Below are 25,076 nucleotides of genomic sequence, written 5' to 3'. Positions count from 1 at the left end.
GCAAAAATTTGAGCTAAAAAAAGAATATAGGTGGATAGAATGATCATCTTTAAAGCAAGAAGCTTTTGTTTTAATGTTCCTTCCCTCTTTGGTCCCTCACCTCCATTAAATATATGATGTTTTCTTCTAAATTTAAATTCAGAACTGAAAGGGAATGATCCTTTTCATATCTGTTGACTAGTCAGTGGTGGAGAACTTAGTGTGCCTTTCTGAACCCACTTACAATGCACTTGCACACGTTTTGTTGCTTGGGGAACATTAAAGCTCCCGACAGGCCACAGTAGGTGCAGTCTCTTCTATCAAGAGAGGTTGCTTATTAGAGAAGGTGGCTTGTTGTACCTAACAGTGAGGAGAATACTAGAGCCGGGGCACCCCTTAGTTCAGCTTCCCTATCAGGTGTGTGGAATATCAGGAATGTGCCCATACATCTTTTCAGGGAGATACATGGTAACAGGAGATCCAAATAAATTCTTACAGCAACAACTGTGCAACTTGCTGACTTGGAAATACTTCTGATGTCTCATGATAATCACCAGACAGTTACACGCTTCATTGCTGCTCAGTATTAAGACTGGTATGGGTTACAATTAAGTTCATGACTTGCTTTTCCACAGGTGAATACTTTATGAACCAAATCCACATTGGGATAGCAGCTAGGAAGGCAGAATAAGCAAGAACATTCTTTGCCCCATTCTTCTTTACGTGCCATCTCTCATCTTTGCGTATTAAATGATAACTTGCTCTAAAAACATGTATTGGGCAAATTTGTGCAGTGCATATAGTACCTAAACCTTGAGCTGAATTGTGCTTTTTCAGTAGGTGATGTCAGTGAACCATCAAGATAAAAAGATATATGTTTATTGCTTGTGAGGAAATGAGTTTGGAATGTGGCATTGATTGTGGACCCCCTTCTGCAAGAAGGGCACATTATTTTGCCTGACTTTATTTGGTTTTTGTGTTGCTCATGTCCACAGAGATGACCTTAAACTTTTCCAGTTTTGTGTCTATTTATATTTGGGGTCAATTCAGGGGCGGGGGCAGGGGAAATGCCAGTGATCCACTGACATATACAGGAGAGGAAAGGAAATTATTTTCTGACAGATCATTTCTGCTATTTCCACTTGAGCAGATGGATCCCATGGTACAGGTTTGCCTTTAAGGAGAGTTTAAACAGGAAATACTTATGGTTTTTACAAGAGGACTGGTTATTTTCTGTATTTGTACAGCTTTTAGGTAATTCATAAAGACTTCTGGTAAAAATGCAGGCTTTTTTTCCACCTAGTTACATGACCTTCAGTGTTTTAAACTCTGACCTTTTCCAGGGGAGAGTGATGTGGGAATTGCATCTTTGTCAACTGAGCCAATTCATTACCTCTCGAAATGTTGACTGCTATGCTTGATGCCTGGAGCTGGACAAAGCAACTGGCTTCCACAGTTTTTCTTTAAAGTGTCATTTTCCAAGATAATAGCACATTCTTCCTAGGTTTAAGGAAGATTCTCCTATCTCCCCCACAAGTTGCAGTGTTTTAAAGAGCCTTATTTTGAAGACTGAAGGATTGGAGGGTTTCCAGCAAGAACAAAGCAAGCAATTGCTCTTACAGTTGGATGAGAGTTGCAAAGACGAGGTGAACTACAGCCCTTTGAGGTGTATTTCTTTCTTCTGGCTGACAAGACTATAAGATAGAGGCTTTCCTGACAATCAGTGTTTGACTGGAAGAAGTGCTGGTTTGACTGACTTGGCTGTGGGAGGAGCATGAGTGTTGGGGCAAGGCAGAAGGCTCAGTGGAGGATGCAACATGCCTCAAGGAACTGTCTGTAATGATGCTTCCTAACCTTGCAGGTGAACACTGTAGCTGTTATGTATGTGTAGAGCATATCTGAAAATAACCAGAAGGGAAACTGGTTTCCTAATAGTTAGGGTATGTTTGTAGTCATTGGTGCTGTCTTTAAGCAATAAAGGCTAGCATTATTTTGGGTATTAGGTATTGCTGCTTGTTTGGCGGAGTGCAGGAAAGTGGTGGGAGGCAGCAAGACACTGCCACCTCTCCATGCACAACATGGGAAAACAGCTGTCCTGTGGGAGCTTTCCCCTCAGTCAGGGAGCAAGTAATGAGCTCAGCGTTTTGGGTGTGCTGGTACTCTACTCTCCTTTAGAAATGACCATGCGAGGTGCAGCTCACTCTGCTGATGCATCCCATCCAGCACCAGGATAATCTTATGGTGCTACAAGTTGATATTGGTGGCATTTGTCCCTGCTGTTTGGGAGTAGGAAAGTGGAGATGGTCATTCTACCTAAACCAAACTAAACCTCCTGAAGGGTGCTAAAGCAAGCTAGTGGGACAGCCAAGCAGAACTGGCTTTCTTTGTCCTGCAAGCCCTGGTGCCTAATGCTTTACATTTTGGAGTGCCACCTGCTGGCACTTGTTCTCTTCGCTTGCTCTTTTCTAGAGGCAGCTGCTCTAGAAGATGAGAGCTCAGACCAAAGAGCATGGATGTCAGTAATAATAATAGCACTAATTATTTATATTGATCATTACATTATTTTTTAAATTGTCACAGCATTTAAGGACCCTGTTTATTGGCAAAGACCTCACTCTGGCAGGTGTGCTGCAAACTGAGTGTGAAAGAAACTGGCAGAGCCTTCACTGCTTAAAATATACAGGGTACAGTATGAAGGAGTGCTTTAAAGAATAGAAAATGATTTTTCCAACCTATGCTGTTATTCAGCAAAGTATGAATAATTATTTTCTGTATGTCTTGATTTAGTAAAACATTTTGATCATTTCTGTTGTTAGCAAAAAACCAAAGCAGTAATCAGGAAGGTGAAAGACACCTGACAGTGAAGTCACTTAAGCAAAGTAAGGATGACAGTGCCTCAACTCTAAAAGGTAACAATAATGTAAGTAAACGAAAGAATTCTGAAAACCTTCTGGCTGGAAAACAAGGGATGTTGTAGTTTGTGGCACAATGCAAATCTGAGTCTAGAGCTGATTTTTTTTTTTTTTTCATGCTAGTCAAAAACTTGTTTTGGCAGTACGAAAGAGGTATTTTTTTTTGAATTTGTTTTGTAACATTTTCTGTCTGTGGGCCAAATCCTCAATGGGCATAAGTCAGTGTGGTTCCTTTGGCATCTGTTTGGTTGTGTGCATTGATGTTTCCTGTGTTCAGTGCACCACTGTAAGGCACACAGATATAATACTAAAATACTGGAAAAAAGACCTCAACTGAGTGGAATCTGGTCAAATCCTGCATAGATGCATAAAGCTGTGTGCATGCACACCATGTCTTCTTAGATCATCTCTTCCAATGCAACGCTTTCTGGAGTAGACAAATACACTTTGGGCCTTTCTCCCTTTCTTTTAGCTGTCCCTAAGGCACCTCTTTGGTTCCTGGCTGCTATTCTGTGTGATGGTACATGGAATAGAATCATAGAATCATTTAGGTTGGAAAAGACCTTTAATATCATTGTGTCCATCTGTTAACCTAGCACTACCAAGTCCACCACTAAACCATGTCCCTAAGTGCCACATCTATACATCTTTTAAACACCTCCAGGGGTGGCAACTCAACTACTTCCCTGCGCAGCCTGTTCCAGTGCTTGGCAACCCTTCCGGTGAAGATATTTTTCCTAATATCCAATCTAAACCTCCCTTGGTGCAGCTTGAGGCCATTTTTTCTTGTCCTATCACTTGTTACTTGGGAGAAGAGACCGACCCCCACCTCGCTACTGCCTCCTTTCAGGTAGTTGTAGAGAGTGATAAGGTCTCTTCCGAGCCTCCTTTTCTCCAGGCAAAACCCCAGTTCCCTCAGCCACTCCTCATAGGATGTGTGCTCTAGACCCTTCACCAGCTCCATTGCTCTCCTTTGGACACACTGCAGCACCTCAGGGTCTTGGTAGTGAGGGGCCCAAAACTGAACACAGTACTGGAGATGAAATACTCTGGAGACCATTGGGATCTTCAAAGGAAGATCCTTTAGCTCCTTTGCAAGAAATGCCTGTAAAAACCAGCAATCCTATCAACCACATAGTCTTCTTCAGGCTTCGGTCACATAATGAAATATGACTTGTCTGTTCAAAATGCCCGTGTTGTGATTTTTGCTGGGGAAAAATATCATGGTGTGTTGCTAGGCTTAAGCGTTCCACATTCATCAATAGAGCGATGTGAGCTAGAGATACTTCTGGCTCACTCAGTGACTGACCACATCAGAAGAAAAATTGTTCCAGTACAAAAAGCTTTGTTTGTCCTTTGTGTTACCTTTTTATAAATTTATTCTGGAAGAAAATAGATTGAAATGAAAGTTGAAATGAGCTGACATTTTAATGGAAATGACCATTTTTGCCTAAGGAGAAAGTATTTGCTTAATTTAATCTGCAACTGCCAATGAATTTGTTTACCTCGAAACTACTTCTCTTCAGTTAGCCCTAAATCACATGCAGGAATCATGAGACTGGCTTGCAAGACAGGCACTGAAATTTAGGGTTCTACCTAACTGGGTGCGATTTGGGGCTTCTGAAGTCCATGCTTTCAGGCCTTTTTTCAGAAAAAATGGGACTAGCAGCTTTCTTTTTACTGAGTACTGAATTGATTGTCCATAATCCCATGAACCTAGGGCTCGCCATGGCCATATACTATCAGGACTGTGATGAAGTCTTGTGCATTAGCAGTATTATGCTAGTTATCTTTTCTAAGTTTGTTCTACCTTTACAAGGACTATGAAACTAGGCGCAAAATTAGGAGGTGAGGCAGTTTGCTTTATTTTGATTGTTTTGCTCTATATAGCGTAACACTCCTTCCTGAGCATTTGCACTCCTTCATACAGCAAAAGTTCTGTATACTCTTAGATGGGTGCTGCCAAATGGAGGGTATTTTCACACAAGGATGTTCTGAAAGCAGCCAGACTTTGGCTGGCTGAAGTATGATGGGTGATGACTGGCCTGAACTTTGGGACTCACTGTAAAGAATGAAATACAACCAGACAGACCTTGGCGGGTCTGATAAACTTCTTGCAGCTACAGAATGTGAGTGGCCCTTGGAATTGAATACCATCTCTGTGAAGGAAAGCAACAGTAGGTTTCACATAATATGGACCAGAATAGTTTATCTTCCTGTGCCTGAGCATTTGAGCAGCCAGTTGCAGTCCCCATCACAGCATGGCTGCCAGAGCAGAGATGCTAGCAGCTCTGCAGCTTTGAGCTCAGTCTCCCAGACTTGTAATTTATCTAAGCTGACTGGAGAGGGTTGTGATGGTGCTAACCTAAATTATGGTTGTTGCCCTTGAGAACACTGCATTGCTTAGCTGTGCAGCTACTTTTGTTGGCGAATGGTGCTGGTTCATATGAGGGAGAGACTTGATGCAGAGCCTCTCACTCTGTTCTAGGCTTCATTCTGTAAGTCCATCCATGGAAGTCGTCTTGTTTTTCTCATGAGCATGCCCATGGGTATGAAGGAGAGAGCTGAGAGTCTTTCCTGGTGTCTCAACACTAGTCTGAAATTTTGCCTGGTGGTACTGGGACATCAAGTCATGACGTGGAGCTGGTAGGATAAGTTGATGTGCAACCAGTTGGTTTAATTGCAGCTGTTTTGGGAACGTTGTGTTGTGTTTTTCAGGGTGGCACAGGAGAAGTGAAGGCATCTGCACTTAGAGATTACCTTGATCTGCCTGCGGCTGCTGACACTGGATTCTGTATTGTTTGTGTTGATGGATAGTATGTTAAGTATGTAAATGTATAACTGACCTCAAGAACATGTGTCATCGCATTAACTTCCATGGCTTATGGCAGGCCATGTGCTTCATAACTTGTCTGAACTGGAGCTTGTGGAGTGTTCATAGTCACGGGTAGAAATATGTGGTTTGGAAAAGCGTTGGAAGAAATTATTTATCCAGTAAAGCCTTCTAAATCTCTCTTGGAGGATTTTACTGGTGTAAAGACAGAGAGATAAATCATGAAATAGGAAAACATCAATATGTATGCAGTTCAGGCTTGGTCTAGCTGCTTGTGATCCATATTTGCAGTAAGAGTTGGACTGTTCCCAAAATTCAGGAAGTGAGGGTAGTATTAATATTACTAGCTGGCGGAGTGTTAAAGGGTGAATGATTAGTTTCCAATAAGAAAGGAGCTTTTGGATCAGTTCCTTTTGGTGTAGTCTGCAAACCAGAACGACCAGTGCTGTGACCTGGAGTATCTGTTGTGCTCAGCAGAGACTAAAAGTGCATGAAGATCACGATTTGCCTGCATTAGGAGATGACTTCTCAGTAGCAGGCGGTATATTAGTTGGCTATCTTTCACTCTCTTGTGAAGATAAGCTCTTGGAAGTTGTTCTCCTGCATTAGGACATCTGTTATACCTTTTCTCTTCACAAAAAGGGGGCTTTACTCCCTTGCGCTGTCCACTTAGCCGATTTCAGGAGAAAGATAAAAAAATGCAGAAGGTTCCCCTGCCCCATCTAATCTCCTTCAAACCTTACTTCTTTATGGTCTATGAAGGAAGAGAGTTTCCTTACTTAATGTTGTGTGGCTTCTAAGAAAATATTTTTCAGTTTCTTAATCCCATCTATTTCAGTGTAAAAGGATGTATTACTTTGCCTCCCTTAGGCCTGTTGCACTTTTTTGTCACCCTTATTCCAAAGCAAAAAAAAAACCCAACCCCTTTTCACACCCAAACAAAACAAACCCCAAACCATCACAGCCCTTGAGGGCAGCTGTGTCGAGGTAGCTCTTCAGTGGTGTGGATTGCAAAATCATGTCCTGAGGAAGCCAGGCTGGATGAGTGTAGAGAACGCAGAGCATGTTAGGCAGGTGGGGTGTATGAGGTGGGAGTGCAGACTAGAGTTGCAACAATTAAAACTCTCATTTGAAGGACTTCTGTTTCCTGAGGTAAGTCTGAAATTGAGTTTTCAGTTTTTGCGTTGTATAGGCAGTGTATTAACGTGTGAGTATTGATTCCTTTCCTCCTCTGTTTGGGCCCATAGGCAGGTAGATTTTGACCTAGATTTATCAAAACCCACTTAATGGCCTTGAAAATCTGTAGCACTCTCTCCTGTAATTATAGACTGGTGTCTTAATACATTAATTCAAGGTGATACCCACTCAATCAGCCACTGACCTGTATCTGTGAGAAACGTCTGCATTTGAGCTTTATTTAAAATTACCTTTTTTTTTTTTTGATGGTGCATTTTGTAAGTAAAATACTAAATCCTTAGAGGAGGGAGGGAAGACTCTTTTAATTAAGTTTCAGTTAATTCTTCAGTTATCAGGCATATTCTTCAATGGCAGATGAAACACAAAGCTCTTGGAGAGCAGAATTTGTTGTTTAAGTGATCAGTTGTTTCATGCCTCTCTCCCTCAGCATTTTGAATGCCATGGAATTCTGTCATGTTGCCATGAATGAAAATCTCTTAGAAAGAGGATGTTGCATTGTATTGCATTGCATTTAAAAGCTGTTACTGAGAGTGAGTTTAATACCCATAGCTCCTCCTGTAAGGTCGTAGGATTTTGGCCTTAGTGACTCAGCTTCATTTTAAGATAGGGAAGCAACTTCTAAACCTGTCTTTGCCAACCACCTAAACAGCTGCTCCTTATGTTGTGGTCGTAAATAACTACAGGTGCTGCTTTTATTCAGGGTGTGAGGGGTAGATATCTTTTCACACCACCGTTCCCACCTCCACTCCTCTTGATGCCAGTTTGAATAGCAAATGGGTCTCACTTGCTAGTGGAAAAAAATTGTCTTTTAATTCCTCTTACCCTGGGATTTAGGAAAAAGTCAGGCATAATTAAGAGCAGCCAGCAAAACTGAAGAAGTACTAATGGCCCTGCAAGTGCAGTGCTTGGAGTGTGCTGTAGAAATGAGCACCATCCCTTGGGATGCTTTGAGTGCTGGAGGTATTTTTTATTTGTAAATTGTGAGGAATTTGTCCTCTGCTGGGAAATTTTCAGATTTGGGATGTCTTAGGACTGCGGTCATGTCTTTCATTGTGTCAGTGCACCCCTCATGCAGGAAGAGAAACACTGGGACTTGGGGACAGCAGAAGTGGTGATGACTACCTTCACACTCCTTCCAGCAGCACAGAGCTGCACCCGGGGGTACCCTGTGCTCTGCCAGGCTGCAGGAAACCTGGGAGATTTAGGGAGCCATAGTTTTGGGGCAGCTCGACAAGTAACCTTGTCAAAAACCTGCAGGCATGTCAGAGTTGGGCTGGTGAGGAACAGGTCAGGCTCCCTCTGCCTTGGCTCCAGTTCCACCTGCATGGAGTGCTGCCGAGAGGCTGGGTGGGCAGGAAAACTGTCTGCTTTCTGTCTCTGCCTGTCTGAAATGGACATATTTCTGTGGAATATTTTGATTTCAAATAGTATTTCTCTCTGGTAAAGCACCTCCTGTGAAACTGTCTGGTGAGCGTAGATATCCTGTTTTGACTCAGCAGTAAGAAATTGTACCCGTCATTTGCTGACCTGGCATGTTGCAGGTGATTAGTAGTGTTTGCTGTTGGAACAAAGTGCAGGTTTGATGACTTACCTTGGTCATATTTGACCAAAATAAGGTCTTTGGAGTGAGGGAATGTGGACGTGTCAAAGTTTGCAGATAAAAGGAGGGAGCAGCACAGCTGGTAACATGAGATGGAACAGTGAGCAGCATGTGAGTTTCTCTCTGTTTTCTATAAACACCAAAGGTTGGTGTTTTTACCTGATATGTTTTTACTTCAAACCCATAAACTTCTACATCTAGTTACATTCCTGTGGGTGACCTTTCTGCCTCTGTCTCTTTTTGCTAGGGTTGTCTGGTGACAATTTCTAAGGAAAATGCTCTGGGATGATATCTTGCAGCTAGGCGTCTTTCTCATGATCCACCTCTGTTCATTCAGATCAGCCACCAGAGAGGCAGGACAACTGCTGTCCTGTTTGATCTGCGCCATTGGGATCATCCAGAGCAGGTTCTCTCTCCATCAGCACGTACCCCCTGGCACTGGTTCATAGAACGTTGTAGGCTCATATATCACAGTTTCACTCAGCTTTATTTTTCTATGGCTTTATGCATCCACGAATGTGTACACCTGATTCACATCTTGGCAAGGGCTGGCCTAAAGCTAAAGGAACAGCGCCAGCTTGCACTGGCTAAGGATTTAGCCAAATTAAAACACTTTTGTTCTGCAATATTTCTGTGCAATTGTGAATAACTAAATAGAAAGGATGTAGGCTGCCTGGTGTAAAAGCAGGTGCCTGGAAAATGGGTAATTCTGGAGAGAAGAATGGATTAACTTTGTTGTCTTACTGTTAGCTTTATGTTGTTCAAAATGCATGTAGTCTCTTGGTTGTAATCTACATGGTGGATGAACTGTGTCTATAGAGAGACATCAGTTTCTGGATCACAGGCTCTCGTAATTTTCATGGTCTGTGGAAAAGCTCATATGTTCAATGAAAGCCACAAAAGATCTCAGGCATACCATGGAGATGCTGCCAGCTGGAAGACATGGGGAGAAATGGATAGTTTTGTGAGCTTTGTTGATTCTCTCTTGCAAAAAAGAATCTGCCTAGAATCTGTCACCTTTGCCCGATGGCTCAAGAGGTGAAAAGTGAAGCTGCGATGAAGTTGTCTAGGAGCTTTGAGGCAATCTGGGTGGTGCTTGCATGACCTTGGACCAACTGCTTTGTCTCTCAGCACTTCTTTTCTTACATGATGAAAGGATATAATGATAATACTTCTCTCTTAACAAGGGTGTTGTGATGAATAAATTAATTAATCTTTGTGATATTCTCAGTTACTATGGTAATTAGTGCTACAGAACAGCCTAAAAATAAATAGGATCATATAGTGAAGGATATTCAGGGGAAATCAGGTAGTATGTCCTGGACATTTACAGCAGCCCCAGTGTGTTTTGTCCAAACGTGGATTTGTTGAAAATATACACAAATGCTGAATATTGTAGCAGAAATGCTCCCAAATATTAAATATGTTCCTTCCTCCTCACTATCAGTTTGAAACAACTCTAGCACATATTTCCTTCCATATCTGTGGGTAGATGATTCTTGCAACTAGTTCCCCTATTGAGAGCAGTACTCCCCTGTCACCCCCATCTCCTTTCCAGCCTAAGGGCACCTGAAATGAATGGATATTCCTTCATCATAAATCGTACATACTCAGTAATATTGTCAGAGAATTCTTAATGCGTTTGGGGAGTTTACGTAATGAACCTTCCTTGAGAAAGGTGAAGTATCATCGATACACTGCCTTGCTGAAAGCCTGTTATTAACCTTGCTGTACAGCAAGTAGAGCATGCCTAAGTACATGCATAAGTCTGTGCAAAGTTTTTGAGGTGGTGTTTCAGTGATCAGCTAACTACATCAGTATGCCCTGAAGCCAGTCTTTAAAAGTATGATATGATGTTTAATTTTCCATGAATTGTATTAAATTCCACAGGCATCATTAAAGTATATTTTTGAGGCTTCCAAGTTAGTATAATTTTGGGCCTTAGTAAGCTGGGAAGCATGTGTGAAGAGAGTTATAAGTTCTCCTGTGGAGGTGGCACCCCTTCAAGGCTGTGGTTTCCATTGCTTGGTATCACTGGGGCTGTCCTTACACAGAAAAAAATATTATGTCAATAGGCAAGGATTTGCTACTATTGTTCTCTGACTTGTTGTCCAACTCCCGTCATGGATGTAAAATGTCTGTCTTTGCACTGGGTTCCAAAAATAGCCTTTTTTTCTGACCTGGTCCATTTGGGACCACTTTACTGTTAGGGTCTATGCAGACGTTTCTCTGCAGCAAATTTGTGCTTTCTTCTTCCTCTCGTCTGTAGCTGTGTGATACTACCTGCAGCAATCTTCATACGTTCATCTCTTGCAGCACCTCCCTGTGTTGTGCTGGGAAGCTATAAATTGCAAGAGAGCAACAAATGTCCCTTCTGCCTTCACCTTCTTGGGGAGTAGGAATCTGATGCCTTGGCATTCCTGGTCTCCTGCTCACCCCAAAAAAAGAGAGCTTGGGGCTCTATTGTGGCCTTCAACAAGGTGTCAGCAGAACAGATAGTGTGACTGACAAAGAGCTGAAATACCTGGTTTGTTCTCCTGACCTTTATTACTCTTGAGTCATATGATCATTTCTCAAATGTTAGAAACTCCTGGCTCACACAGAGGGGAGCCCAAATCTGCAAGAAGGACCTTTGTGCTGTGCTCTCAGCCACCTGGCTGTACTTTGATCTTCTGCCGCAGGGGTCATCAGCTTTGCAGGTTCCTCCCTGGGTCTCTGTAACCACTTGCAAATCTCTCATCTCACTGGCCAGCATCAACCCTGTGGATTGTGGGGAAGAGGGTGTGGGGGGAAGCAAAGAGGTCTCCTGATGCTTCTTTGCAAGGCCTGTCTCTTGCTTCTTTTGCTCCTGCTGCACCTTTCTGACACTTGAGGTTTGGAGCTTGTGGATTTTTATACCCAGCTAATTTTCACTTGAGTCACTTTGATCTCAGCCCTGAAGAGCTTCCAGTCGCTGTCAGGTTTGTGCCAGGCAGAGTCACTACTTGCAATTGCAGTTTCCTCTGTCTGTGTGTATAGTTTCCCTGTCATAGTCCCCAAGCCCTCCCTTCCACATGCATGCCCCTATCCACACATACATACATGCTGTCTCTCTTGTGGGGTCCTACAGATATCCCTGACAATCTTTTCTTATTTTTTTCCCCCCTTTTCCTGTCAACAGTCTCCTCGCCCCCCTTGGGCATCAATGGATGACAACAGCAAAACATGATAAGACAGTATTTTTGGCTAGCGCTTGACATGAGCCTTGCCCTCATGTGCACCCTGGCTGCTTCTTGGCCTTCATGCTAAAAGTGCTGAGAAGAGTCCAGTCTGAGTAAGCTTCAAGTGAGGTGTTCACCTGTAATAACTCAGTACGTCCAACTGCATGGGTGAGTGTTGAGCACAAACTAGAGAATTCAGTCCCCTATGCAAGAGGAGGTCTGCCCTTCTTGGCATAGTTATTGAAGTGGTAGAAGAGTACGGAGAGAGCTCCCATGGCTTTTTCCTTCCTACCTATGTACTGCAAAATGAATCAAATAGACATTATGCAGTATAATTCGGACCGTAGATAATGGCTTGACTTTCTTTTATCCCCAAACTGAGCTGTGGCAGAGTGCAGGAGAGTTCTGGGGCTTCCAGTGTGGTTGGTAATAAAGTTACACTGCACCCATGAAGCTACATGTCCAACCTTTGAACAAGGCAATGTCATCAAAGGCCAAGGGGTTAGATGGCTGTGGCTACCCTTTAATTTGTCTTTAGACATATTCGGAAAGAATCATAGTAACCTCTCAGCTTACTGGTTGTTGCCACTGATATGTCAAAATACACCTCTGATCATTATTTGAGATGTTTTGGGAAAGTGAGAAATGTCCTAATTCTCTATAGGTATGTGCAGAATGCAACTTTGTTACTTGAAATGATGTTTATAGTTGTTCTTTCCAGGTTGGGGAGGGCAGGAAGGGAGGAAGAGGAAAGGAAAAAAGTATAACTTCAAGACACACAGTTGGAAGTGACCATTTCCTTGATTCAGCACCAGGTCAAAATGGGGTTGTCACTATATTTACAGCTTCTACAAATGTATCCCCACGTATCTGAACAATGTATGTATGTTATGTGGGTGGTAAGCCCTATATTAACTTTTTAGTTTGGCTCCATTCTTTTCCTTTTCTTCCTATGGATTGCACTAATACTTTAAAACTTTAACCTCCTAGAGAAATTCTTCACAGCATAAGTTAGTGTTCCAGCCAGCTGAGATCTTGTTAGGATGGATTTGCTGCTTTTTCCTCTTAGGCCACTGTTTGCCTGGCGATGACTTTTGTTTTATTCTTCAGCTCATCTCACAGAATCACAGAATCATTAGGGTTGTAAGGGACCTCTGGAGATCATCTAGTCCAACCCCCCTGCCAAGGCAGGGCCACCTAGAGCACGTTACACAGGAACCAGATGGGTTTTGAATGTCTCCAGAGAGGAGGCACTGATCTTCTGCTGTAAGGATGTCACTGGGACAGGGATGAGGGGCTTGATAGTGCATGAGTATATGACTCTTGAACAAGGATAGGCGGTCAGAAAAATGATTTTTATTCCAATCACGTTCATATCAATAGAAACTGGTTTACCTTTGACATTGTAAGTGGAGAGAGCTGGTTGTAGGTGACAGTTAAATGAGGACAGAGAACTTCACCACTTCAGTGCACTGACATTCAAAATGTGGAGGGCAGAACTTCAATGCAGACATACTGATTTACATCTGCAGGAGTCCTTCAACTTTGTCTTTAGATGTAAGCCTTTCCTTTTGAATTTGCAGGCATTGGAGCTTTTTTTTTTTTTTTTTTTTTAATAGATTTGCAGATAGACCAGATCAAAGTCGTGTCTTGTAATGTCTCAAGTTTGGCTTGGGCAGTGCATAACTGAGGATTTTGTGTGGATACTTCTGCACAAAATATAGAACTGCTGGGTTGCTTGTGTCTGAGACCTGGATCTGTTGGCTTCAGTGATTCATTCCCGAGTTCCTATACCTAATTCCTAATCTGGCCTTTGTCTCTTAATGTTTTTCAGCCAGGAATTGCCTAGCATTGTGGACTTCTCATTTTTCTTTCAGCTGCGCTCTAGCCATTTTATGACCCTTTCAGCCAGTCTTCATTTATGCCTTCCTGTACCTTAGGGATGTGAAGATAGTAATGGGAAGGAGATGATAAAGAAGATAAAACTTTACTCATTTTCTTCCACTTTCCCTCAGCATGGCCTGCATGCAGGCAGTGAATGCATAGTGCCTTCTGTGGCAGTGTTAGGCTCCCTCTGCACATGGAGTATCTGTTAACACCATGTGTAATATTGCGCTGGTGCAGAGCAGGCACCGCATGGACCCGTGCTGGCTTCATGCTGGCGTCAGTCTCTCTCTCAGTGGTAGCCTCTGTGCTGCGTTCAGACAAAGCATCCCAAAAGCGCTGTTTGGGTGTCTGGCATGTGCCGTTTTCCCCTACAGCCATTGCCCATGTTTCATGAGCTCCTGCCTTCATAACTGCAGCCCCTGCTCCCTCATGAGTCAGGATTGTCACTGAGTGTTTGTTGAAGTGCCTTGTGAGCCAAAATCTGCTGCTGTTACAAAATCCACAGCAGGGCTAGTTCTGCCAATGTTGGTGATATCAGTCGTTATCATCTGAAGAGATGACGTGTATTTTGTTTTCCTTACTCAAATACCAGTAACTGCCAGAAGCAGGATGTGTGGGACAGTGTGGTCCAGAGGGCTGTCCTGCATTAAAAACTGCACATTTATGCCTGCATTTTCTTCCTGAACTATGTTATTTCTGTTGTACTGATGTCACCCATCAGTTAGCATGTCGCAACCTAGTTGCTATGAATCAGAGGGAAGAGCAAAAAATAATTGTATAGAAAGGAAGGAGGGTTCTGACAGCTACGGTCCTCAGGTGTTAACTCTACTTTGGGAATAACGTTGCAATAAGAGAAGATCAAAGGTCACCATGCAAATATTTTGTGTTTATTGTATTGTCTGGATGCAAAGTCAGGCTGATATTTCTTCAAACACAGCAAGGCAGGCAATGTAAAAAGTTGTAAAAATGTTACCCATTCATCTTTATCACATGTTGGAGTGACCAAAATCAAACAAAGCTAAACAACTCGCTGTGAAAATAAACACAGCTGCCATTTTTTGCATAGCTGTAAGCGTTAAGTGGGAAAATGCAAAGAATTCTTTTATAGTGAATAGTTTAGAACAAGGTTAGTAACAATTTGCCTTTAATTCAGTGCATTAACAGATTGTTGTCCATGACATTTGGTGGTTCTGGGTCTAAAGAGAGCCTTTGGTCTTGGATGAAGCTTTCATCAGTGAGAAGGGCCATGTTGAACAAGCTGCTTGTGTAACCAGGCGAGCAATTACTTTGACTGAAATTATGCCCTTCCTTTTCACTATGTGCAAATGTGGGTGTTTCAGTATAGTTACTTGGTTCCTCATTCATGCACAGGAATAAGCTCAGGACCCTCTGGGAATGCATCCATTTCAACACATTTTTTTCATTCCCAATCTTTCATGCAGACTTAGTGGTTGAGCCAAATAGCTAAAAATCCTCAGAGGTTTAAAGGATTAAATGAGAACAATAGTTAAGGTGCAGGTCCTGAAAATATAACAGGAGGTAGATGCTGAAGGACCTGCTTAGTGAACTGTTATGGGTGTAAATGTAACTGTGAGTGGTGGACTGGTAAGGATTTTATAGATGCAAAGGGAGACCTAGTGATGGCTGACCTGAAGGTTTGCCGCTGGGCAGTTAGGTGAAGCCAGTGGGAAGGTGCTACCTTGCTCAGGGTGACAAATTTGTTTCTAGATTACAAGGTTAGCGCTAGTTTTCATTCCCCCTTAACTGTACTCTTACTCCTGCTGATTCCTGTAAGTAACCTGTTCCTTCATGTTTTTCTGTTTGTCTCAGGTACTGAAAGGTTCAGGCTGGAGGTTTTCCTGCCCTCTCCATAGCCACTGCCTGGCACTGCCCTGAGAAGAAGCAGCAGCAGGAACGCAGGCGCTGCCCTGAGGAGAAGCAGTGGGAAGGCAGGAGCCTCTCCTTGGCTGTAGGGCGCCAGGGTGAGACTTGTCGTGAGGCGCGCTGTGCTGCCCTGTGCCAGCCACCATGGAGACCCTGTCCCAGGACTCTCTGCTGGAGTGCCAGATTTGCTTCAACTACTACAGCCCGCGCCGGCGGCCCAAGCTGCTGGACTGCAAGCACACATGCTGCTCCGTGTGCCTGCAGCAGATGAGGACCAGCCAGAAGGACCTGCGTTGCCCTTGGTGCCGTGGGATCACCAAGCTGCCGCCAGGGTATTCTGTGTCGCAGCTGCCCGATGATCCCGAGGTGATCGCTGTCATTGCAATCCCCCACACCTCTGAGCACACCCCTGTCTTCATCAAACTCCCCAGCAATGGGTGCTACATGCTGCCATTGCCCCTCTCCAAGGAGAGGGCACTACTGCCTGGAGACATTGGCTGCCGCCTCCTGCCTGGCAGCCAGCAGAAGTCCCTGGCGGTGGTGACCATCCCGGCAGAGCAGCAGCCACTTCAGGGCAGCCTTCCCACTGAGGGGGGAACAGAGGAGCCGGACCGGAGAGGTGTTGTGAAAAGCTCCACCTGGTCAGGGGTTTGCACTGTGATCCTGGTGGCCTGTGTCCTAGTCTTTCTGCTGGGCATCGTCCTCCACAACATGTCGTGCATTTCCAAGCGCTTCACAGTGATCTCCTGTGGCTGAGGCGGGGAGGAGTGTGTGTTCCTTGGGGGTTGGGTTGGTGGTGGTGGTGGTGGTGGTATGGAGTGAGACAATTCAGTGCAGCTTTGCCCAATGACTGCAGAACGCTGTGCACCGGGGCAGTGGTGTGCCGGCCTGGCCACAGCCCCCGTTAGTGTGGCGTCAGGCTTCTTGGCAGCGTGCGGAGAAAATCACGTCCCGTGTCTGGCGGCAGCGGTACTGAGGAGGACTGCATGCGTCACCATAATCATTTATCAAAGGGACTGCAACTTACAGTGATTTTTTTTTTTTTTTTTATCGTGTTATGAGATTAAAGACATCTATGTAGCTGGTTATACTGTAAAGTATATGGAATGAGCTCTACTCTAAACACAGTAGATTAAAATCAAAACTGCTCCATGTAGAATTAAAAGAGAATTGGTGCGTGACTCTGTACAAGGTGTTCAATACCAGTCCACACATGCATTATTTTTTAATGGGGGGAGGGAATGAGACTTGTAAAACCAAGAAATCACTTAGCTGGTAAGGCATTTTGTATGTTTTAAACTGCACACTAATTAAACCAAGTTAGGGAGTTGTACAATAGTTTTTAAATGGAAACGTTTTGCAAGCAATCATTTTGTTCTGTGGTTTGTGTTTTTTGCCTCTTTCCACCCCCCCTTTTTTTTTTCCAACTACAGGGAAGTGGCACTTCCAGCATCTTTTATTTGAAGGAGCCATTAGTGGAGAAATGGGTCATGAGAAGTCCTAGGACTCCTCCTGAAAGGTTGTAATAGCAAATTGCTCTGTTTCTTCTTCTAAAGCTTAGGTTTTCCTAATTGTTTTTAAAGCATTCAGACCTATTTTGCCTCCCTCTTTCCTAGGAGATGCAACTGTGCACCCATGGACAGTATGACAGAGGATTTCCTCTAAGGGAGCCTCACCACCCCAACACACCAAGGACATTTATACGCAATCAAGTAGTAAGAGGCTGTGATATAGTAGAGAGGAGAACTCATGGCAACCTAACCCCCTACTGGGTGGGCTCTCCTCCTACATCACTGTGGCTGTCCTGATATCAAAATATCTAGATGAGCATAATGGAGCCTTTTCCCACATTTCAGTGTTATAAATGTTGGGGTTCATAAGGACAGATTTGAAAAAAACCCCACAGGAATTGTCTTCCTCCACTCATGAGTGTCATGAAACCCCAGTCATTTGCAGTTCACTTCCTGGAAAGAGCCAAATTCTTGAACCTTTGCTGCAGTAGCGCCTTGCTCTAACCAGTCCCAATAGCTTTAGTAGTTCATAAGTAAAATAGACCTCAGTGTGAATTTTGATATTTAGCAAAGCTGAAATTTGTGTGAGATTTAGGGGTTGGATCAAGGGGCATATGACAGACCTTTAATAAGACAGAAAAATCTATTGATTTGCACTGCTGCTTTTTGCAGGTACAAAGTGTAACCTCCCTGAAGTGTAACCTCTTGTCATTTGCCTACTGCTCTTTCTAGTAATTAACTAGAGATTGCTCAGTGCCATATTATAACACTAGAGAACATAATTTTGACCATGCAGTGCTCAAGTTGGCCCTGTAGACATTGGTGGTTTCCTGCTTATATCACAAAATCCAGTTGCTGGTTCACAATAAACATTCCTAGCTAGGACTCCTGTCAGGAACATACCTCTATCTTCACGCTGGATTTCTTCCCCTCCCTGTTCCCAAACTACAATTTTCTTCCTTGATTTCAGTCAACTGAAAAACAGCATATATGGTGCTTAATTGTTATGGTGTGTGTTGGGTCGTGTATGGAGAGGAACCATTGTGCTGATTTTTATCTACTGTCATAGGCATGCATAGCACAGCAAAAAAAAATCCTCAGATAACACATTCAATGCCTTTTCTGTGCAAGGCCCATGTGCAGTATGCCTTGAACTTGGCTTACAAGAGTTATAATTACATGGACACCTCTCCACAGCATGTTGATTTGGTTGCAGTGGGGAACAACAGGTATTCCAAAATGTGTATTGTGAACATGCTAGTCTCATGTTGCCAGTAGGAAGCCAGATTTCTATGACATCCACACTATGCTGCTTATTGTGTAACGGAAAGCCAGTTCACAAAAAAATCTTGCCTTTCTAAGACTCTTGAGGAAGTGATCGGATACGGGACTCAACCCTCTACTGCCTTATCCCCTGTAACAATTGCCAGGTGTACCAGGGCGTACAGCATAGCTGGAAAATGCTCTGAGAACAGCACTGATGCATTTCGCACTGGCTTCTGTGTTTGCTTATCCAAGTTGTCTGTGGCCATGAGGCAGTCAAAGAGCAGGTCCTGGAGATACAGTGCTGATATTGTTAACCTCCTTCTGGCCATACCTGCCCAACTGAAGCTCTTGAGGCTGAGGTTTGTCTGGCATTGCAAAGAACAGCTGTCTTGAAAAGCACCCATTCTGTTCCTACATGGAGGGTGCAGTATGAAAGAAAAATCAGAAATTAGGTTAAAATACTACTCTGCATAACACATTATGCAACAGGCAGACCTGGAGTTTATCCGGTATTAATAAGTATTATATTGGACAGAATACCATCCTGTATTACTTACACAGTACATTGTTTCATTAATATGAATTTCCTGTACTTTCTTGCCTGCTGAAATGCATGTTTGACCTAATTTCTGATCCAGACATTTGCCTGCTCACAGCCTTGTGTAAGAGCAATAAGTAAAACCTCAAGATTTTTGCCTGCGTGTGCACGCATGGTGTGTATGTTCATCCCTTTTTATAAATAGGAGTTCCAGAGATGTTTTTGCTCTGGCATTAGACTGTGACTATCATTTTAAATTTGCAGCTGCCATATCATGTTGGATCACCTAGCTTTATTGCTGACTTGTGTAGAAGTGAACTAAATAGTTTGTTGTAATGTACAGTGTTAAAATGTTTCTCAAGTATGTCGATAGTCATACTACTTTAAAAATGCAGTGCAGTCTGTCCCATTCCTTGGTCCAATACCTGACATTTAAAAAAGTGATACTGCTATATACGCCTCTAACTTTTTTTTTTTTAAAAACAGCCTCATCTTTGTAATTTTTCTCCATGGAAAAATGCATTTGGATTTGTATCAAAATCACCACGTTCTGGGCTAGTTTTTGTTCTGTGGTGTCCAGTAAGAAATCACTGCCCAATTCCACAATAAAAAAAAAAGAAAGAAACTTACTATGACACAGTGCTATTCAAGCAACCAAAATTTATGCTAAAACTTGTGGGTAATTACTTAAGCACCTGCATTTTTAGAGCAAATTACTCTGTATGAATGTGTATTTATTTGCTTGTTTAATGGGAAGAATGTGTGTGTTGGGGTCCAGCTTCATTTTATTTTCTAGAGGGCCCCAACTTCCATTTTTGGCTTGTGCTTTGCTGGCAAACAGACTTTAGGGTTCACTCTGTGAAATTTTGTTTAGTGAATTTTAAAAATTCAAAATATGCAATTTTGGTATGTGGGATTTTTTTAGGAAATCTTGTGTTCCGTGATTGTTCATGCTTAACCAAGATGTAAAGGAGATTGGATGTTTTGTAAACATGGAGCAATCATGAGTTCAAAGTTTCATCTTTATTAATGAAGCTCAGTCTGAATAAAACATTAGCAGGAAAAGAATGATATGAAGTGAATTATGGTACCTCTGTTACTTTGCCATCAACTAAAAATGGAAACATCTTCAAAAGAACACTTGTAAGGCAAAGTATTAAGTGTGGGTTGTGGTAAATAGTAAAAGGTTGTTCCTCTTTCAGTTACTTTAGAATACAGTTATAGCTGATGACAACTGAGCCACAAAACTTCTTTTCTCTTTTTTTTCTGTTTTAAACAGGTGACTTAGAAGTTATAAGTAAACTTTTCACTTATGGAGGTGAGGGATTCTTGGCCTTAAGTATGTATTGTACAGACTGGCACACCAGCTTCCTTTTCCCCTTGAGCCCACCTTCCCAGTCATGTTGTTATTGCTGGAGCCCTGGGCAGCCAACCCTTTTGCAATACCGCAGATGCTTTTCTGGAGTAGAGGTGGCTGATGTTGCACTGGTTTTTTTACATTTACAACAGGGCTAAACCAAACCCAAATAATTCATACATGGTTTGAGCTCTTCTGTGGGTGTCCTTGTATCAAAAGCTTCAGGCATTAGTCTGCTGTGTCCAAGCCTCTATGTTCCCTGGATCTTTTCACAGAAATGCCATGTCACAGAGGATGTTGCCTTTTCCCAATCATAGAGAGGGACTGTACCCATCATCCACAGCTAAATTGCCCCCAGGCAATGTGCCCTGCTGGCATGAGTCACTTGTGTGAGTACTGCAGGAGACATTCACTTGTCAAGTGAACGCATCTGAAGTAAATATTAGAATTGAAATGCTTCCTTATTCAAGTTGCACAGAAAGCTTGGCTTGAGATTTGTTTTTTCCAGGCTTTTTCTATAGGCAGAGGGGGAGGGAGGGAAGAAGGTACATTACAGCAAATGAGTCCCAGCATCATCTGGGAGGCTGCTGAAGAATCTGCCTGCCCTGAAGGTAAAGATTTTCGTGCAAGAGCTTTGGTAGGACAGCATTGTCTGGAAATGCTGCAATGGATTTACGGCATGTTGGTGACCTTTCTGGTGCTGTACACTGTCTGTAGGCCTGACAGCTTGGGCTGTTGTGTTCTTTCTCTTTGTCACTTTACCTCTTGTGTGCTCGTGTCAACAAGCGAAGCTGCTTGCTTCATCCTCAAGTTGAATGATTTCACAGTCGTTTCTTAAGTTGCCCCAAGCATCTCTTATGAAAAAATTACCTTCCAAGTTCAGTGAAATTTAATGCTTAATAAATGTTCAGAAAATGCATTTTTCAAGTATTTCCTTATGCTTCATTACATTTTAATTTTAGTTCTTAATAATTCCTGTAATGTTTGTGCTAAGCATGTTCTTGAACATGCAAAGGCAATTCATAGGGATTAGGTAAGATCCATAGCCAGAAGAAAATATTTCATATTCCCCCTATCCATCCCACAGACTCCTATATATCTACACGAATCTCTTTTCACTCTCCTCATCTATGTCACACTGAAGCACCTTAGCATGGGGATGAAAGGGGACTCATGGGCATGCATGGAATGCCTACAGTTATGAGCACAGGAACATGTTTCCATGCTTGGGGAGGGCATGCACATAGCACATACTCACAAATAGTAGGGAGAGGCCAAGAGGATTAGTAAAAGGGCCTTAGGCTCTTACACCTCAGTATGGTCATGTACTGTATGGCCCTGGGATGATGAGGTGCTGAGATAGCTTAGTAGCGTGAAGCCTAGGTATCGCTATTTGGATTTCATGTGGGATGAGCTGTAGCCCCCTCTGTGCTGTCTGCTGCAAACTGACTCGTACTGCTGTTGGACGGAACTCACGACATCTTGTCTGGGGTTCAAATGAGGAGCCACATCATTTCTCTATGCCTCCAGGCTGGGATATCCACCCAAAGGGGAGCAGACAGATGTCTTTTAGTTTATCAGAGGTCTGTAAGTTCAAGCGGAGGTCTTTCAAAACAGAGCTGCATAAAGCATTCCTGAAATCTTAAAGGCAACAACATACAGACTTGGCCTGATCTGGTTTGAAAGAGTGAACAAAGGGTGCAGAAGGAGAAGGACACCTCGAAATGAGCAAACAATTAGGCAGCAGCCTGGAAATTGAGATCTGTGTGTGCAAAAACATCTACTGGGCATGTTTTGCAGTGGCCTGCATATGTCATTTCTGTCAAATTGGATCTCAAGGATGGCAGTGAAACTCCAGATCTTGCTTTTCCTTCAACACCTTTGAGCTGGGAAGCAGCCTGTTTCAGAAGTGCTTCTTTCTAGCTAACAGAAAAATTTGATGGGTGTGCAGAAATTTTTTAGGGTGCTGAATCATCACAAGCTCAGGACTCTGACACACAAGCTGAACAGGAATTCAGTGGGAAGAAGTTGGGATAAAAAAGCAAAGCCTTGAATTCTCGGTATGTGCAGATGCATCACATTGTTTAAAGTAAAAACTTGTTTTATCTGCATGTGTGTTGACTGAATGTACAAAAAGCAGGTGGCTACGTCCCAAGTCAAATAATGAAGCTGACGACATTTAATGAATGCCAAACAACTAAAGACAGGATGTATTGAACCTATTAGATCTGAAAAGCTGAATAAAGAAGTGACTATTTGACACTGCTATTGCACTCAAAAGATATAGGATTAGATTAGGAGTCTATAGCTTTCTGGCTTGGTTTTCAGATGGAGCAAATAAAAAAGAAGCCTGAGTTTCATGTGAAGGTTATTTACCTGCCTACCATCTTGAGAATTACAAAATACGTTTGTGTTGTCACTGCCCTGATCAGTTTTGGAAGCATTGCCCTGTAGTGCCTGTGTGCACTGATGAGGTCTGAATCACTGGGGTTTTACAGTACTTTCAAAGCAGGGTGTCATGTAGTAGAGGTGTGTGGCTGACTCTGAGGGTAAAAGGGAGCTCAGTTCCCAAGTGTAGCCACTTTGCTGATCGAACTGCAAATGAATAATTTCTTACTTAAATTATTTGGAATAATGGTCACAGATGTTTTCAAAGATTTGCTTAAGGGATGTCTCGCAATATTTGGGACATAATTCACGAAAATATGCGGAGAAAGCACTAAAGCATTAAATCTAAGGAAGCTGAAGGGATTCGGTCGGACAAGATTAAATACCTTCTTGAATAGAGGTGGACTTCACACTTAGGTGGGTTTTTTTGAGAGCTGGCTAGTCTGCACAATTCTTAAAGAACATTTAAAGAAATAAGCTTTGCTTTTGAGAAGGTTTTATTTTGAAATTTGAAAGCATATTGACTAAGACAGGCTCTGTTATACCCCAAGGCAGCTGTTTTCAAGCACTGGAGTGTAGAAACCTGTATTTCTATAACTCCTGTTTTTAATTGCTCATCGTACATAGCTAAAAATTCTTAAATCTTGGTAGGGAAAAATAAAACCCAAAAAAGCTTGCAGTTCAAACCCACACCAAAACCCACTTTAGGAATCCAGAGCAAAGATGATTTAAAAAACTCAGGAGAAATAAGTTGAATTCTAATGGTTTCTTTCCTGCTGTGCTGAAATGCTGGGGGATTTGCTAAACCTACAGGTTGATAAAACTGAATCCCTGCTTAATAATTATATTTGCTAAACTGGCTAGCTGCAATGGATACATAGAGTGCTCTTTCTTTTCCTTTCTGACCTCCTCTGGTTTAGAGAAGACAAGATTTGGACAGTTGTAGCTGGATTGAACAGTGTGATAAGAGCTGTAAAATGTTACCAGCAAGGAGCGTGGTTTTGTGATAAACAAAGAACTGCAACACTGAATGTCTTCTGGCAGCCATCCAGGCAGAACAAGCGTGCTCCAGCAAACCCCTGGGATAGAGAGAAATGTTGTCAGGAGTAGTGGATAAATGGGGATATTTTTTAATACCCTAGATACTCTGATATTATTGCTGATGCCTGACATCTTTGGGTTTGGGTTCTTTCTTTCGTCCTTTACAAGAAGAAGTCTAAAAAGCAGTTTGTACCGCTTCCTTACGAGCGTGCTATCTGCTGTTTCCTCCATTGTTTGGCCATCCTGTTGCCCTGCAAATTTGCAAGGAGAAACTTACCTTTGTATATATAAGTGACTGCAAATTTCTACTGCATTTCCAGTGATGGAAAGGGTAACAAGTCACCTCAGAAACAGGAACATCTCCAGGACTCCATGCAGAGTCTTATTTGCAATATCTCTCTGCCTGCTGTTATTACCATAGGTTCTCTCTAAATGAGTATATTGGATTATTGTTTCTTTACTATAGGCCTAATTTTTTTTTTTTAAAAAAAGTAACAGCAACGCAAGACAAAACAACTTGGAGCCTAGAAATTATTTGCACAATTTGACTTTTAAGATAAGATAATTCATTAACAGCTTTTTTTTTTTTCTTTTTTTCTTCTTTTTTTGTGTATCAGTAACATTAATTTTGTGATTCTACTGCTTTTAGTGAGGCAGGGAGATAAGGCAGAAGAAAATCCATATTCATGCCTTGGATTAGGTCTGCTGAGTTTCAAAATGTGTGTAAGTGCTTCTGTTTCGTAATACCTCATAAACCTCCTAACAGCTGAAAACTGCAATAGCACCAAAATCTTAATGAAATGTCACGTGCTGCTTACTGAGTTTAAAATGCCTGCTGAAATATGCAGAGCCTGGACTTCCTGGATGTCGAGCACACAGAGCACTATATGTGGAATTAGTTGAGACTGTCAGTTCTCCAAGATCAAACCTGAGTCTTATGCCTCATTTAAAGCCGTTAGCTGGCCCGGCCTCTGAGGATCTCTGTCATATTTCCTATATGCAGTGGCAGCCCTCATTTTATGGATCTAAAGCAAGCAGCCTTTGATAAGGAGTTACTTAGCGATTTTGTGAGCAAATTATCCATCTCCTTAAGAGATTGTTAAATCCTTGATTGGGTCAGTGGCCTGACTTTTGCCAAAGGAAGATGGGAGTTTGGTTAAATCATCCCCGGCACAGTCCACCCTTGCTTTGCTTGCTTGGTGACCAAAGAGGAGATGTCCTGAGGCAGATATTGAACCAGGTGAAGCATGAATGTGACCCACCACAGATCTCTGTTGAAACAATGGCTCCACAGGGACTCAATGAGAGTACTCTCCTTGCTGGAATGGTTCAACTAACATCACTGGTTAGAGAGTGGGGTCCTACAGTTTCTCTGCTGTAGATATGACTTTAAAGATTTAAAAGAAACATAAGAACCTTTCTGTAAGATTCCGTCAGTTTTCTAAGTCATCACAAATGTAGACCTTTCCTGGCTACCCATTAT

The 25,076-nt window shown here is 42.6% G+C and overlaps 1 protein-coding gene across 7 annotated transcripts in view; it reads left to right on the top strand.

The window, feature by feature from the left end:
• The window catches only part of RNF152 (ring finger protein 152), a 46,470-nt gene extending 25,387 nt beyond the window's left edge, over positions 1-21,083 (top strand). For 4 of the 7 annotated variants that reach the window (XM_030500204.1, XM_030500223.1, XM_030500197.1 and 1 more), the window contains one exon: positions 15,439-21,083. In XM_030500204.1, the coding sequence (XP_030356064.1) occupies positions 15,637-16,248 (612 nt within the window). In that variant the 5' untranslated portion in view covers positions 15,439-15,636 and the 3' untranslated portion in view covers positions 16,249-21,083. Of the gene's footprint in view, positions 1-8,614; positions 8,633-11,868; positions 11,890-12,926; positions 13,279-15,438 lie in introns of those variants that run through there. The other 3 variants (XM_030500249.1, XM_030500241.1, XM_030500232.1) reach the window with 3 other exon arrangements.
• Positions 21,084-25,076: the final 3,993 nt, after the last annotated feature.

The sequence above is a fragment of the Strigops habroptila genome, chromosome 1 (genome assembly GCF_004027225.2).
Source record: "Strigops habroptila isolate Jane chromosome 1, bStrHab1.2.pri, whole genome shotgun sequence".
Lineage (NCBI taxonomy): Eukaryota > Metazoa > Chordata > Aves > Psittaciformes > Psittacidae > Strigops > Strigops habroptila.
Note: the sequence above shows the minus strand (reverse complement) of the source record. Positions and strands in the feature narration are given on the sequence as shown.